Here is a 17,935-nt window from a genome sequence, read left to right as displayed (position 1 = left end):
CCCTTTTAACACTCTTTCTCCAGAACTCTCTTTTTCAAGTTCTTCACTTTGTCCTCTACCCTTCATCAGTCTATATAGTTTGGTTTTATGAAAAGCCTGACCAACTAATTCTTCACCTGTAGCTCAAGACCTATAGAAAAAGGGAGGTTATCTGCCAGCACAGGGTTAAGAAAGATGGAAGGAAAGAAAAGAAGACCAGCAGCACGGTGGATGAGGTCAGTTACAATGGCTATGAGTGTTGGAAGACCTGAAAGATCAGGTTAGGGATAGTGATCACTATGTAGTCACTAGGAGTCTAAAACTATTTGATGGCACATAATGAAATCAATGAATCCAGGCCAAACAGGGGATGCAGTAGAAGTGCTGGTCTGGGGTCTGGAGGCTGGGGTTTGAATACTGAGGAATGAACTTCATTGGAATCCCTCTAAGATAGAGTAGCTTTGGGTTAGTGGCCTACATGATTCCAGGAAAGTTCTATCTTTGACCCTAAATGGGGCTGTACTTCTCTGCTCAGAAGTGATCCAAAATTTGGGAGTTCTTCTAAGGTAATGTGGCAGCTATGGATGGGAGGGCTTTTGCATAGCTATATCTTTTGTACCAGTTGCAACCTTTCCTGCTTGCTGTCACTCATGCCTTAGTCACTCCCATTTGGATTACCATAATGTGCTCTACATGGGGTTGCTGTTGAAGAATACCCAGAAGCTACAGCTGGTACAGACTATGGTGGCCCAGGCAGTGATGGGTGTATTTTGATATGCTTGGGTGCTCCTGCTGCTTCTGGAGCTGCTTATATTACCAGTTGGCTTCTGGTTGCAATTCAAGGTGATGGCTGTTGGCTTTAAGGCCCTTTAAGGCTATATATCTGGTTCTCTGAGGAGATGTGTTCTCCTGTATTCATCTGCCTGTCCAACTAAATCAACTAGGGTCAACTCCTTCCAAGTCCCATCCCTATGAGATTGTCATCTAATGAATGTTCTTAATGGCTGCACCTATTCTTTGGAACTCCCTCCCAGTGGGGATTAGTATATATTAATATTTTGAATAATTGTTAAATGTTTTAATGGTGAATTTAATATTATAATGGAAAATTCTGTACAGAACAGCAGCATACAGTATTTTTTTTCCAAATAAAATAAATCAATTAATTGTTACAAGATTCAGTTCTTGATTCCAGGCTTTGAACTTAACATTCTGATCAAGCTTAGCAGTAAAGTGCTGAATATAGCGGAATACTTACTCCCAGCTGAGTATCTTATGATTGCAATCAAAATAATGAGTCCTGGATACATCTTTTCCTTTGTGCACTCAAGCATGAAAAATGCTACCAGACTACTTGATCATTTGGCTGGTCATATGATCAACCAGTAGATAGTAGAAATAGTGCTATTGGTGGTGTGTTGGGAGCTGTTGGTTTTCTGGCTCTGTTTTGTTTGTTGACGCCCTTATGGGTAGTCAGTTGCACTGAATTTGGGAATATAGAATGAGGCTCAGTAGAAATTGGAAGACAGTGGACCCCATCTGCCTCAAGGTTGTTTTATTTGTGGACACAATACATCAAATTATTAAACTAAATTAAATTATATTCATGGATACTTTAAACTAAGTGCAAAATCATATTAGAATGTAAACAAATGTCAATTTTAGAATGAAACAATATATTTATGTGTGTGTAAAATATCACTGTATAGCATCATAATAAGGGAACTTAAAACTCTCTCATTCTGGAAGGCAGTTGCTAAGGAATCTTGATGGTAACATAATTTGGTAAGTGTTTTGGATACCATACAAGGTGTGACATCATGCTACATTAGGGTTTGTTTTTTTTTTAATATACATTGTGTACTCCAATGAAAATACAAACATCTAAAATCTATTACAGGTAGTCCTCACTTAGCATCTGCCTCAGACAATGACCATTTGCAGTTACGACGGTGACGCAAAAGTAACTTTGCAACTAATACCTGCATTTATGACCTTTGCAGTGTCTCTCTCTCTGTCACCTGTTTGCCATTACAGTCAGTATGCATTGTCCTGTGCCTGACTCATTCCAACCTCCAGCAGAGAGATTACCTAAACAAGCTATCTCTTCCTGAACTTCTTTTCTCTGTAGCAATGTCTCCCTAAAAAGTGCTAACCACAAATTAATAAGTTCAGTTCTGTGACCTTAATTAGAACACTCTGCCTGGGAGCTGCTGCGTGAAGTTGACAAGACCCTAATCAGTTTCACACTAAAGGCTTTTGTTTGCCTCCTAAGTGGCTAGTGGCTCAGAGATGCCAGTGCACTAGGCAAACAGCTGGTGCTAGCGCATTCCTTTCAATGTATTCCCCATTGGATGCCTGCTTACTCTCTTGTAATCCCTTCCTCTCCAATGAATGTAAATACATTAATTCTGTTCTTGCTAATTATCCCAGCACTGGGGTGAGCATTCCCAAGGGCATTGGAGTGGGGAAAAGGGGCTATAAGATTTGCCCTTTTACCCAGCTTCCTTGTGAGTCAAGTTCTGGAAACCTTCCCTGCCGTTTGGGCTCACCTGGCTGTTTGGGGTCGTATCCTTCTGATGCTGTAAAGCAAAGGAAAGCTGAAGTAAAATTGTAAGCACAGTCATGGTCATGTGATTTTTCACTTAGTGACTGCTATGCTTAATGACTGAGTTGCTGGTCCCAATTGCGGTCGCAAAACAAGGTCTACCTCTATTCCATTTTCTAGAATCTCATTTCTCACTTCACTTTTTCTTTTCCAGATATACATCAGTAAATATTTAAAATAAGTAATTTCCAATTATTAAAATACAAATTACGTATTTGTCCATTATTTTTAAATATTTTTCTATTTAGCAACTGGTTTTGTAGTTTGGCACTGTTTCATTACAGACAATGTGACATTTTATTTAATAAGCCAGCTTTTCACAGTTTAAATGTCTGGGGTTTTTTTCTTTTTGGTTTTGGTCTATGAAACAAAGAGCTTTTAAGCTGTCTGCAATAAGTCTCTAATCAGTCTGCTGTGAGATATCAACATTGCACAAAATATTTATGGAGTTAGTATCTGTCTTCAAATTTTCCCATTCTTTCTCTCAGACCCATACCCTGTTGCATTTGTACACACTTATCTATGAATTTGAGAATTTTTTCCAACCTGTTTACATAATCAACAAGCAATTTTTTAAAAAAATTTACACACTGCTTTCTACCTTGGTATCCTTTGGATGTGTTAGGCTATTACACTACACTATTACAGTAGTGCTGGATGGCAATTATGGAAATTGTAATCCAGCACATCTCTGAAGCACCTGTTTGGGAAAAACTTTTTCCCTGTTTGGGAAAAACTTCTATAGAGGAGTTCCTATTAGCTTATCTGTAGTGAAGTTAAATTAAAAAGGTGCAGTAGGAAAGATGAATGTTGCCAGTGGTGCCAGGACATATGAAACATGAGGTTATGCAGGCAGGAAAGAGGAAGTATCATCTGTGCATCAATGGACTTGATGTATCTGGGAGCTATTCTGAGCAAAGTGATATAGACAGTGTCCTCACAGCTTTGAGAATCAAGTGTAGCTGTCCAGGGTATAGAAATATAACCATTGTATTTCCCTGTCTTCTCTCAGAGATTGTTTTAAGATTTAGTTCCTGTTCTCAAAGTATGCAGTTCTTTTTAAAATGGCATTCTTCTGTCTTCCATTAGAGTAGTGAGGAAACATGATATGCATAAAAATATTTCCTTTATATTTTTGTTTAATTTTATCTCCTGCTACTTGTGGGGTCCTGTCCTTGCATTTTTATTCTTTTATGTTTTATTTGCCTTCTAGGGCTGAGTTGCTCAAAATGTCATAGTGCTTGTTCCGAGCATGAAGCATAATTATTATTATTGCTCCACAATATGAGGACTTTACATAGCATTGTAAAGAAAGCCTAATGATTCTCTAAATCAGATGCAGCATTGTAAAGAAAGCTTATTGATTCTCTAAATCAGTTACAGAATCCAGTTTTTACACTATAGTACCACATCAGTGGCAACATTGCAAGCTCTATGATTATTGTAAGCCTTTAGGATGAGTCTTCTCTAGCTCTACCCCATAACAATTTTATCTTGGTAGAATTTAGCCTTCTGCAACCTGGCACTTTCGAAATATGTTGGACTGTAGCTCCCATCATCCCCAGTTATGCAAAATACTAGTGAGGGATGATGACACTTAATTGAACTCCAATATTTTTGGAAGACAATCAATTGGAGAAGGCTGCTGCATTTACACCCAAAAAGTGTTTTATTTTCTGAGGAAATAGAACATAGCATGATCTTATGCCAAACAAGGAAGGCCATTTCAGTTCCTTTAACTGCTCCATGTTCAACCTTCAGTACGCTCAGCTAATTCTTCCTTCTTGCCCCAAGTTTCAACCCCAGGGTCAGGACCTGGATCCTCAGAGGCTGGTCTGTAACAAAGCAGTCCTTACCAGGAACTTATTCTGGATGAGGTGGGCGATCTGGAGTGTATTACTGAGACCTGGGCAGCTGTGGGTTGTTCCTCTTTCAGAAATATGGCCACCCAAATTTCATGTGTGGCACCAGCCATGGGCCCAAGGCCAGGAGGGTAGGAGTTATAGTTGTATCTAGGAAGTCCTAAGGTTGTCAAGAAACTCTGTGCTGCAGACAACCAGATGTGAGACCCTGTGGTTGTACTAGTCTTCCTTCTATGCTAGATTTTCTTGCTGAATTGGTAGCTGAGTCTCTGAGATTAATGGTCTTAGATTATTTCAATCTGTCCTAGTGTGGTATTAAGTCAGGAGCAGTTCAGGAGTTTATGGTCACCATGGCAACTGTGGACCTGTCCCAAGTCATTAAAGGCCTGATGTACCACATAAGAGACCACACTCTAGATCTGTTTTTTGTTTCGGGGCAATTGTGGGTGTGATCTGAGGGTGGACAACGTCATCATCAGTCCTCTGTCATGGTCAGATCACTTTGGCTATTCTTAGATTCACCAATGCTGCTAACATCCATCAGGGAAGTGGGGCCTATTCGATTGGTCTACCCTCAATATCTAATGGACCTGGACCTTGGTGTTCTTCCCAGTTGTCTGGTGGATAGCTTGTCTGAGGCCTTAATCACCACCTGGAATGGAAGCCGACTCTTCAGCCCCTTATTTGCTGGGTGCCTCATTGTTACCTCTCCTGTTTAATATCAACTTGAAACCCTTGATGAGGTCATCTGCTGAGAAGGAGTCTGGTATCATTGGTATGCTGATGAAACTCAGTTTGTACATCTGAACCGACTGAACAAGCAATACTGTCAAGGTTATGTTATGGTACCTGGAGGCTATGAAGTTCTGGATGGGACAAACAGGCTTAAACTGAACCCTGACAAAATGTGGCTGTATTTTATTACCAGCCTTTTTTTTTTTCCTATTAGTTTATCAGATCATCCCACCTTACTGGGGGTTTTTATTGGTTGTTTTTATTGTAAGCCACCCAGAGTCAATTAAATTGGGTGGCTCTATAAATCTGATAAAATAAATAAACAAGCAAACAGCCTGAGACCTGTATATGATTTAGAGATACGAACAAACAAAACAAAAGACTTCAGCAAATACTAATGCTGCCAACAAGTTTTTAAAGACTGTCTCTACATTATCATGTAAAACCAAAATGTATGTTCTACATCTAAGCTAACTTCATGTTACATGAGGTTAAATTGACCTCTTATTAGATCACTGATACGCTCAAATTCTTTATCCAAATAAATACAAAAATATACAACGATTTTTATGACTGCTTGTCTTTAAAATTGTCTTACCTTTCTTGTTCTTGTTCTAATAAATTAGTAAATTCATCACTTTTCTCCATGTATTCTGCATGTTTCCTCTTCTCATCCTCAAGGTCGTACAGAGTTTGCCTATGAGATTTTTCTACCATCAGGAGCTGCTCAAGCATCCGTCTATGTGTTTCTTTATGCTTTTCAACCAATTTGTCAAGCTAAAAAAGTAACAAGGTCCTCAATTTTAAAGATGTCTATCATTTGTATTAATTTTGACTAGGAATTTATTACATTTATTATTTATTAAAAGTATTTTTAAGTAACTTATCTGTGCACCATTAACGGCTTTAAAATTTAATTATAACAAGAATAAAACACAGTTTAAATTAGATGGGGTAAGTGCTCTCATATCTGGGCTGCACAAATCCAGACAACTATGAGATGGCAGCAAAAAGAATCAATGTTTCCATATCTCTTTATTTATTTTGCTGCCATCTCATGGTAATCTGGAGTTCTGCAGTTACATAAAATCGTCTTAGAATGGAGAACCTGTAGCTTTCTTAGTGTTAGATTATAACACCCAGTATCCCTCCCCATTTATTATGCAGAATAGAGCTTCTAGAAGCTGTAGTTCAGCAACACTTGGAAGGTCGTAAGTTTTCACACTCTTACTTAATAGTACTAAATTCCATTAGAGTCGAAAATTAGCATTTATATCATGTAGAAAAAAACTAGCATGGATTTAACCTTGATAACTTTGATGTTAAATTCTCGTTGGTTTCAAATGTTTCTTTTTATCAGTATCATTTCTCCTTTTCCTCGACTGACAAAGTTAAGCAAATAAAACAGTGTAAATTACTTAATGTTACTTTTAACATATATTTTCTTTGGCAACTGATTCTTAATTGGTTTATTAATCTCTGATTGCTGCAGTAAAGTTTGCTTTACTCTGCTCAGTAAATTTTTGACTATAGCAACAGATGCCTTGGAATGAAATACCATTTGCTGTAAGAAATAAATTAGTACAGTGATCCTAATATTTATGCCATGTATCTGTTTCAGATGCCATTGTAGCATACCTACAAAACTAATACTGTATAATGTCGATGTGGTTTGGTGGCATCCCTGCAAACCTATTGATAATCACTATCCTAAATATTAAGATGCTAAAATAGCAAGTGCAATATTTGGATGCCACCATTAATAATTTTTAGCGAGAAATATATTTTGTCAAAAATATTATTAGTGTATGAATATAGGTAAATGTACAATAAAAATCACACTTGGAATCTGTGTAAAGATTTATCCACAGCCTGACTAAAAGTGTTCTTTAGTTTAATTCACTGATGTTTCAGGATTCTTTATAAATCAGGTGAAATTATTTTACTGTTTTTTAGAAGGATGATGTGATTTTCAGAATGTACTTGTTGAAAGGTCTAACTGCTCTATTTGATTATGGATATTCTCTTCAGTCTTGCCAACTGTTGGTTTCTGAGTCTGGCCAAATAGTTGTTTTGAGTGGATCCACTGGGAAGAAGGCTGGAAGCAGCAGTCAGTTCTCTACCAGCTGACCTGCCCATCCCTAATCTTTGTTTTATTTCTCTTAAATGAGTCCAATGGTGGGGTCAGAAGGACAGTGTTATAACCAGAACAGCCATGACTGTAGCTAACATAGCTCCACAATTCATTGCCCTAGCCATGTTATGTCATGGATGTCATCCCTCATCCATGTTAAGAAAATAGTAAACACAGAAGGATGGAGGTTGATAATTGATTTCTGTACTAGAGACAGAGAAATACAGCACCATCCCATTGCAGTGAATAGGAGAGGAGGGAAAGAAGGGGACCATAAAATTGAATGAAGAACATACAATATTTATTTAGATTATTTATATAAATTATTTAGATTACTAATGTCTAACATAGCCATCCCCACTTCGATGCAGAAATAGGCTTAAAGCAGGAGTGGGCAATGTGCATGGTCTACCAGATATTACTGAACTTCAAAGCCTAGGATTTTGTAGCTTTCATAGCAATGGAAAAATTCTGGGAGCTGTAGTTCAGCAACGTGGAGTTGCACAGGTTACTCATTCCACTTTATACTTTTGCTTTAGTCTGAATCTATACACTATATAGCTGAATTTTTAAAATTTTAAGTTTAAAGATTTTGAACTAGATCATGAATGTGATGTTTGTTTTTATCTGATTTTATTTCTCAGTTGTTTCAATCCTGCTTATGCAAGGTAGGGCTATAAGTCAATGATTAAAATGGCATGTATACTCAGTTATAAAAACAAACAAATATTTCCAGAATGCCTAAACATATAAGTGGTTATAGGAGTGAAGGCCGAGGCATGCACTTCCTACTTCTGTTCTAGGCTATACCTCTTTGCTATCTTATTGATACAACTGGTTTGGTGAGGAATGTTACGAATTTCTAATTTGGTCTGCATAGTTCTGGATGATCATGCTGATTTATTCAATTGTTGCTTGTTTGTTTGGAAACTTTCCCTTTCCTTTTGACTTGGCTTTTAACCAATGAAGTGCTGTCTGTTTAGCTGTTAGCATGTTAATTTTTCTCAGACTATGAACAAAAAAGGAATCATTCCATATAGTAATTAGTTTCAGCTTCCTTATTAGGTGATGAAAGTTCTTTGTTGTTGGTGTTGTTATACTAGTGAGTTGAATTAGTGTCTATTGAAGGGAAACATAACATGGAACAGATTTCTCTCATTTCTCATTGTTTTGACACAGCTAGAAGCCCTTTGACCAAGATAGTCTAGACTTCATGATTTTATCAGAGGGCCTGTCTCTGCTGGACTGGATTTTCTGATCTGCAGTGTAGATACTTGCATTTTTCTACATATAAAACTTGGGATAAATTTGCCTGGAATTAGTCATAAATAAAAGAGGCCAAAATGAAATTGTGTACACGTGCACACACACATACACACACACACAAATCAGTGCTTTAAAAAAAAGTGTTGGCATTTACTCATCTTCCATGATTCAGATAATATACTCAGACAGCTTCAGCAGGGCACATGGACTTTTTTCAGCATTAACCAAATGTCACTGTTTTAAATCTTATAAAATAAACATGGGGGACTGAGCTGACTGACTCCTCTCAACTAACAACAAATTTCAGTGAAAATATTCCATCAAGAATGCATTGACCTTTTCTAATATATTTCATTTTAAATTCTGTTAAACCCTTATATTCTTGATTAAATAAATAAATAATTATGATTAACATTATAAGACAATTTTAAGCATCTTTGTACTGTTCATGGAAATTTCTGAGTAATTTGCTCTAAGATGTCATTTTTGTCTGGAATCATTATAGTTGGAAATGAACTACAATTAATGTATATCTTGTTCCAAATGTACAAAAACTGCAACTGTACACAGAAGTGCAACTTTTCCCATCTTATGAAAGCAATATAAACCTAACACAGAGGGTATTGGCCAATTCCTTAATTTACATCTCCATAGTAATGGAAGAGGAAGATAGTTCATTTCATGCATATATATCTGTCAACACACTTCCCATCCTTCCACCAGCTCTTTTCTCAATTGGTATGACTGTAGGGCTGTTGTGGCTTTTATATATACTTTTAACTCATTTCCTTGTATTCTCTAGAATAGATTACTGCAATGTGGTAAATGTGGGTCTGTTCTTGAAAACAACCTGGGAGCTGCAATTTGGTACCAAATACAGCCTACCTTATAGCAGGAGAGACTTACTGTGATCATAAAACACCAGTGCTCTAGGGTCTGCACTGGTTACACATAGGCTTCTAAGTGCAATTCAAAGTGCTGTTTTTAACCTATAAAATCCTGTATGAATTAGTGTTCAAGTACTTAAAGGACTAGCTTACACATTTTCAGGATTCTGAAGGTTTCACCCCCAAGCAAGATTTTGGGTGGCTCTGGAGCCAGTGTTTCTCAGTTCAGATCTATCACTCTAGAAATAACTTCCCCTTGTGATTTGATGATACCTTCTTTCTTGACATTTAGAAATACAATTAAGAGTGAGCTATTTTATTATTTATGTATTATTTTTATTATTATTTCAATTAATATAGCCACCCATCTCAAATACAAGACTCTAGGTAGGTTACAACAATTAAAAGCAATACCAAAAAAAAAAGAATATAAAAAGCATATAAAATCATATTTAAAAAAAAACAACTTGTTTGTTTTTGTAGTATATTTTAGTTTCTTTGCTAGTTGTATCAATTTTTTATATTGCTTTGATTTTTTTACGTGTACGTTGTAAAGTACCAGGAATCTTCTTGGGGTGTTGCAGTGTACAATTATAGTAAATGAATAAATATATAGACGTAACTTTTTAATTTGTTATTCTTTGAATATAACTACAAACAAGGTATACTTTTGAAGGTCAATTAATCATAATTATAACAGTGTTGGGACTCTTATAACCTTTGCAGTAACAAATGGTTTTGAAATCAGAAAATCCACCCATCTCTTATAAAACTGACTTATTGTTATGCAAAGTTCAGTTTCTTTATTTTAGCACATTTTATGTATTGGTAAGCATTTAGAAGAAACATTTGCTGTTGGTTATTGGTCTTTAACATAAATAAATGTAAATCCGTGGATTCTAGATTTTGTAACTATTCAAAAAATGATTACAAACTATTTAAAAATCATGTATATAAATGAAGTATCATTAAAGTTATTCAATAGCTATATAAATAACAGGTAAGACAGGGAGATGAGAGAAGCATTAATGGATACTTCTCATACAGATCATATTTAATGCAGGACCAGCTTTGGACAAAAGAATTAACTATTGATAGAACATTGAGCTTTTCTATAGGAATAAATCAATTTGTTCTCATAGAATCTGACTGCAGATCCTTCCAAGGCCATTTCACATGTCATGAAACCATATGTGTTTCATGAGCCCACTGTGAGTTTGTGTGGAGAATGCTGCAGTGGTTTACATACCAGGTGTAGGTGAAATGAACTGGTCTTTATAAAATGGTTTCTTATATCTTCATTGCTGATGAGTCCCTGGCATCAAGTGAACTTCCTAATTATCTAAAAATCAAACTGTCTGCCTCTGTTAGTACTTCATTATAGGAGAAGAGAATGCAGAACATACTTGTCACTGTGGAAATTCATAGCTGTCCCAGGCATAAAACTGGAACCAAAATGCACATAGAATTACTGTAGTTTAGTAATTCTCAACTGGCACAGCTGTCATCCTGTTGGCATCATTTAACGTAATGCTTATAAACCAGCTGTTAAAATATCAGTGATGATGAGATCCAGACATATGATACATTATCAGATCACTGTGAGGAATTTACATAGCAGCTCGCCTCTTTTCTGCACTCCAGGTGTAATTCTTTCGGTTGGCCCTTGTTTTTGATAAACATCTAACATCAGCAACAAAATAAATCCTCTATTTTGTCTTTGTAATTTTGAAATAGAATTTTGAAATGATCTTGCTAGTATTTGTTAGACTCTTCCACTTCCTGAACTTTAATAAGTATGATAGAACGATATCATTTTGACTTTTCTTTGGTTGTTTATCTTTGCAGTTAATATTGCCAAGTCTAGTAGTGTTAGAAACTCTTTTGCTGCCATATAGCATTAGGAGAAAAGCTGCTCCAAGATAGAAGTCCAAGTTACGTTTGGAATTTGAGATGGAAGGAGTCTGTCTATTCCTTGCATTATTTCTGTTCATAGAGCTCTTATGACTTAATATTCACTATCATTTGAAAATGCATTAACTCTACAATTGTACTTACATTATAAATACAATATTGTTGCCATGAAACCTAGAAATGAGTTCTAGCATTTTTGCCTGACATTGGTTTGGGTCCGTTTGTGTATTTAGTTATGTTTCTTTCTGAAACTTGGAAAATGCTCTGTGAAAACATTCTGTTTATCATGCTGTTTATGTTGAGCTACAATGAGCCTGATAATATATATTTCTATGAAGTTGGACACAGCTGATGTAAGTATTCTTATTTTATTACCGTTCAGTTATTTAATTGTCTGTGCTGATTCCTCAAATTCCTAACTGATTCATAATATTATAATTTTAAATTGTTGAAATTTTGAATTGCTAGTTAAACGGAGGTAGAAGCTTTTTGGTTTTATTGCTGCTGCTGCTGTAAGCATATCATACTGTATTACCTAACTGTGGAGATAAAAATACCTTTCGCTAGTGAGCCTAGGAGATGTCCCATATTTTCACTTTCAAGCAAACTAAACAGTTATGAAATTATGCAGGATAGGAGAGGAAACCTAGAAGCCTGAGGTCTTATCTTACTGGCATCTCGTAAATGGATCATCTACAATCTGCAGGAATTCATCTGTAATCCCTTATCTGCCTTCCCTTCAGATTAGCTGTCAAATTTCAGTGCTGCTAACCCCACAGCATCTTCATGTCCTCCTTCCATCTAAAACAGCAACTCCTGCATAGTAATATTGATATTTTATTCATTTATTTATCCTTCCTCCATTTTTCCACTTTTATCTTTTCAATGTAGCCTTGCCCCTTTGTAGTACAATCTTTGACATGTCATTCAAAATCTGTTGTAGTCCTTGATCTAATGAAAATCTGGTCACACACACACCTGCACACACCTGCATGCACATGCATATACTCAAAGAACTCTTGGCCTGTTAAAAGTTCTGTAATTCTGATGTATAAGAATGAAGAGGTAGAAGTAACTGTCCAAAACCTCACTTTTCAAGGGTGTGTGTGTATGTTTGCAGAATACTTTACATTCCAGGGCTACTAAGCCTGCTTGTTTACTCAGTAATTTGTCCTACGATAAGCCCTTGATTTTGCTAGGGCAAAATCTGTTGACACTGAATATTTGACAAGGTCAAAGGTTACCATTCCAAAATAATTAACTTGTCTAAACAGAGTCTGATTGTGATGCTGCTGCAATGAAGTCTACATGCCAGTTGGCTAAATCAACTTACCAAATTGTCCAGCTCCTAAGGCCTAGAAATGCATCCGGTGCTATCACGCTATACATGAATTGTTTATAAAGTATGTCACACATCAAAGGAAAGGAAAGGGCAGTAAAATTGCAATAGAAGGAAGGGTCTTAACAATGTGGAATAGTTTTGGACGATCCCTTAGCTTGTTGTTTGGTTTAAGATGCTGGCTGAATTCAAAAGTAGGCTTTGAATTCATTGACTGTTTAGACTTTGTACCAGTTGACAGCTGCATTTGAATTTATCTCTCTCTGAAGTTCACAACCGATGTAGATGTCAATTCATAGTAGAGATTTAAAGTCTGGGATCCTTAAGTTCTGAGCTCACTGTTTGTGCTCTTCAGCAAAACAATATTTTGCTTTGTTGACACTTGCCCTTCTTCAGTTAAATCAATTATTCATTGGATTCTAGGATTAATCCTTGTATGCTTACATCCTGCTTTAAACATGCATCATACATACCTCTCCCATGGGTTTTTCATAGATATCCTCTTGCCATAATGTAGTTTTGGCTTGTATAGAATCTCGCTGAAGTGCCTCAAGGACCTTTTTTGGAGTAACAAAGCCATATTGTGCTTCTAGTAAAGCCAAGTTAATTTTTTCAGCCTTTAAAACTCCTATCACTTCATCCTGAGCCTGTAGAAATACAGATTACTCCAATAAGGTTAACTCTGCATATCAGCTCTTTGAAACAACTGTCCTGAATTGGTTCTTGCATTTGCTGCATAATTTTAAGGGTAGCACTTTATACAAGTGATCATTTCTCCTTAAGGCTGTTCAGTATTGCTTAAATTCATTTGGCATGTGCATGTTTGGAAAAGGGATTGTTTTTATTAAAACAACAGTAGTTATTTAAAGCAGTGGCTTGTCCTTCTATCCATCTCCCCTAATTCATCCTTTTCTCTTTTACCTCTATTCTGCCACTACTCTCCTTGGTTTCAGCTATTCTTATGCCTGCCAAAAGTTGGTAGTTCTAAGGAAATATAAAAAAAAGAAAGACAGTTGTGGATAAGTATGCAAATGAATAGTAACTCCAATACCTTTTTTACATGTTTCTCATATTTTATTTGGGCTTTGTAATCAAACTCATACTTCTTAATGAGCCGTATGTTTTACAAGGTAAAAAACTACTATGAAGTTTTGGCAGCTGTTTTCATGTCATTCCTCCTTCAGGAAGTTTAGGACCAAAGTACAAAGCAACCCTTTGTTGTTTTAAGTTAAGCCAGAATGTGTCTGCTACTATTGTTGTGTACATATATTTGCACACTGAAGCCAATGAAATACACAGTGCAGAGAATGTGACCTTCTGTAGCATACATTCCAATGCCATGCAGTAATGGCAGCTCTTCAAAACAAGATAAATTGGCCTGAAAATTGGCAGAATGACCCATGTATGTTTATGATTACCTGTAAGTTATCTGTGCCAAGATTTTTTTCAAATGTAATTAAAGATCTTCAAAATCTTAGATTTGTGGAATTATGAACTGGATCCTTCAAAGCAACAAAGAGCAGACTTTTGAAATACCTGTTATAAGATTATCCTGACAAATTATCTTTTAAATCAAGTACACCATGTTTAATTGAAATTCTACTAGCATCCGTATTTAATGGCAATGTTGTAAAGCTCAACAATTTTGGAAAATGAATGGGCTATAATAGGATTATAATAGGATGAATTGAAGGAGGACTTTTGTATGGGGATTTAGATGGAGATTGGGGGAAGATATTATCCCCAAAAGTGAAGGTAATAGCTGAGTCAGGAATAAGACTTTTAGCAGTCTTTCCTGAACAGTTAGCTGATGGTCATGCTTAAAGTAATTAAGTGCTAATAAGATAGTGAAAGTCTTAAATGAAAAAAATGCAAACCAGCCACTAGGAGTGAGTTACAGAGTAAAGAAGCTAGAGCCAACATCTTTCAGATGAAGGGGAAAAGAAAACAGCAACTTTGGGACAAGGGATGAAATACTTTTGTTTAGAACAAAACCCCATTTTTCAAGAAGTGACTTCATTTAATCCATATTTTGTAGATCACTTATAGGATCTAATCACTATCTATAATACATGAATTACTAGTGGGAATTTACCACTGAATTTATGTTGACTCAGTGTAAATATAATGTGCCCAATAAAATGAAATGATTGATTTGCATATGTCTATAAAGAAGGTCTGTAACTCCACCCCTCTTTAGGTAATTCTTTCCTGCCTCTGGCTTACTGTAATTGTCAATAAATCAATGTATGCTTCAACATAAGTGTGTCTTGGTCTCCAGTTCAAATGAACCCCACAGAGGGCAATATTCTACCACAGAAGCAAATTCTAAAGGTTGAATTTCCTTTCCAACCTGTTATTTTTAAATTAAATAAACCTTTCATTCCCAGAAAGTATATTAGACTGGCTTTATTCATGATAACTGCTGCAAGGATATTCTATACTTCCTATTGGAAAGTACATACAACATGAAACCATTTTTGGATTATCGTTCTTTATATGGGTTTATATTACATCTGAAATTTGGTTTTCTCTTAACATAAGGTCTTAATAGTCTAACCTTCAATGATTTGTTAAATGAGGCTAGATCTTCAACTGCTTGGATAGAAATTATTCTTAGTCTCATTTTATGATTTATACTGTGCTGATTATTGCTGTTGATATTTAAATATTTCTTAAAATTTTAAAATGATATAACTTATTCAGTTATTTAAAACTAATTATTATTGAAAAAAGTTAAAAATAAATTCTTATTAGACAAATTGATGGAAGCAAATAGGAACTGAAATGGGAACTGAAACAGTTCAGTTTAAGAAACTAAGTAAAGCTGCAGTCATGCTTTTGAAAGCCCCATTAGTTGTCATAACCCTAAATGGGATTTAAAAGTGCTGCCTTTTGACTAAGTTGTAGCTCAAATTAATAATAAAACCAGGATGTGTTATTCTTTGAGAGAGAATACCTGCATTTAATATAGAATGTCCCAGGATACAGTCCCTGACATTTCCAATTAAAAGGACTGAAATGCTTTCTCCTTGAGATCCTGTAGAGGTATGCAGAAAATACTGTACGAAGCAGATGAACGACGAGCCTAACTTGGTACAAGGCAGTTTCTTATGTTCCTATTAAGTTGAGAATACTATCTGGAGAACCAAGAATATTTACTTGGCATATTTTACACGTTTCTTTCAACAATTCTAATGATCTCATTGTATTTTTCTGGAAATGTCAAGAAAAGATTTGGAAATCTAACCATATCCCAAAGCTTTAAAACTGGATGTGGGGATTTTCACCTACAGTATTGTATTAATAAAATAAAATCTGTTTCTAGTCGGACTTCATCCTATTCAGATGTGACTCTGCTTAGTATTGATGGGGCAGAAGATAACAGGACTATTCTCTATGAAAAAAAAAGATAAATTAGAATGGAAAAATAGACTCAAATGTGAGTAGCACAGACTTCTGGTATATACACATTATTTATAAGATCCCATGACACTCTGCACTGGTATTTTTTAAGTGTACTATAAGGAAGCAGGGTAGGTAGGAATTCTTGAGATATTGGTTCTGAGTTTTATAAATAGACTTTTAGAAAGGTCATACACTTGTATTCCCTTCGTTTTATCAAACTGAACACATTAACATAGTACTAATATTTTAACCTGTCCTGTGTTTTTTCCAGAGAGATTTTTATTAACATGATTTAGTATCAAGGATAATGTGGCACAGCATAGTGTTATTAAAGTATATTCCCATCTTTTTAGGCAAACTTATCTAACTCTACTTTCAGTTTTGGAGAAATACAAGCATTTCAAATTATGGCAATATTGTAAGTATTCATATCCTGTGTTACTCAATGTATTTAAATACATTTGGCTTAGATTCAGTGTTCTTTTATTGCTTAATTGGGACTGGCAACTCTGCCATTAAGCAAAGTGGTCACTAAGTGGGAAATCACGTGACCGTTACTGTGCTTTCTGGCCGGAAAGAGACAAGGGTCCTCAGTTTCACATCTTTGGCTTTTGTTTGCCTTCTAACCACTCCCCCGCCCTTTGGAATGCTCAAGTGCCCGCTTACTATCTTGTGCGCATCAAAAGCAATGCAATTGTGCTGTAGCCAGGGCTGGGAGCTGCGGGTGCACTATGCAGACACCTTACTCTCTTGTAATTCCTTGTCTCCAATCTTTTTGCTCTATGGGGGGGGGGAAGCAAGCCGTTTTTGTAGACAATCTCTCCTTTGCCTGACCTTTTCCCGCTGCCAGCGCAATCCCATTGCTTTCAATGTATAGAAGAGCAAACAGCTTATTCTCTTGAAATCCATCTCTAATCCCTCTGCTCTGCAAAGAGGACAGAAGGGTCAGAAATTGTTTGCTTTTTTTGCTTGCTTTGGCTTGCAAAATTGTTTGCTCCTCCCCTCACAGAGCAGAGAGATTGGAGAGAAAGAGATTTCAAGAGAGTACTGTAAGCTGTTTGTATAGCCCGCCCACAACTTTCAGCCCCCGGTTGCTGATGCAGTAGCATTGGTTTTGATGTGTAAAAGAGCAAACAGCTTACTTTCTTGCAATCCCTCTCTCCAATCTATCTGCTCTGTAAGCATGGAAGGAAAGAAAGAAAAAAAACAAAGGTCAGGCACAGGGCAACATGTACTGACTGTAATGGCGATCATGTGACTGAGGGATGCTGCAAAGGCTGTAAATGGTTGTAAATAGGCTGTAAAGTTATTTTTATAGCACCCTTGTAACTTCAAACAGTCACTGGACGAATGGTCAGTAAGTAAAGACTACATGTAATAATAGTAAAAAATAGCAGCAAAAGTTTACAAAATATTTCGTGCACTTATGCAAGAGGAGGCTGGAGAAGCTCATGAGCCCATGTGGAAGCTGGGCTAATTGTTGTCACTATGATCTGGCTTGATGCTCTTATGTTTCCATTAAAATTCATGAATTTGGATCAGGGATTTTCCAGTTAAAAGTTCTGTTTCTTAGATTGCAGTGTGCACAGATCTAGAAATTCCTCTAAAATTCAGACGTAACTCATAGTAATATGCACAGGACTACACAGGTGGTCCTCATTTAACGACCACTCATTCAGTGTCTGTTCAAACTTATGACAGCACTGAATGAGTGATAGTTATGACTGGACCTCATACTTACAGCTGCCACAGCATTCCGCAGTCACATGATTGCAATTTACGATCTTCCCTGCTAGCTTCCCA

The 17,935-nt window shown here is 36.3% G+C and overlaps 2 protein-coding genes across 5 annotated transcripts in view; one reads left to right on the top strand and one right to left on the bottom strand.

Annotated features, from left to right (window-relative positions):
• CMSS1 (cms1 ribosomal small subunit homolog) overlaps positions 1-17,935 on the top strand; it is a 185,186-nt gene that overhangs the window by 61,558 nt on the left and 105,693 nt on the right. The gene's annotated exons all lie outside the window — the stretch shown is intronic.
• FILIP1L (filamin A interacting protein 1 like) overlaps positions 1-17,935 on the bottom strand; it is a 155,892-nt gene that overhangs the window by 56,547 nt on the left and 81,410 nt on the right. For 2 of the 4 annotated variants that reach the window (XM_088140794.1, XM_088140795.1), the window contains exons 3-4: positions 13,198-13,371; positions 5,783-5,961 (exon numbers count right to left, since the gene is read on the bottom strand). In XM_088140794.1, the coding sequence (XP_087996920.1) occupies positions 5,783-5,961; positions 13,198-13,371 (353 nt within the window). Of the gene's footprint in view, positions 1-5,782; positions 5,962-13,197; positions 13,372-17,935 lie in introns of those variants that run through there. The other 2 variants (XM_088140796.1, XM_088140797.1) reach the window with 2 other exon arrangements.

The sequence above is a fragment of the Python bivittatus genome, unplaced genomic scaffold (assembly GCF_059951505.1).
Source record: "Python bivittatus isolate LINGU-HERP-01145 unplaced genomic scaffold, Pbiv_v1 ctg000340_np1212, whole genome shotgun sequence".
NCBI lineage: Eukaryota > Metazoa > Chordata > Lepidosauria > Squamata > Pythonidae > Python > Python bivittatus.
This window is presented reverse-complemented; position numbering and strand designations above follow the sequence as displayed.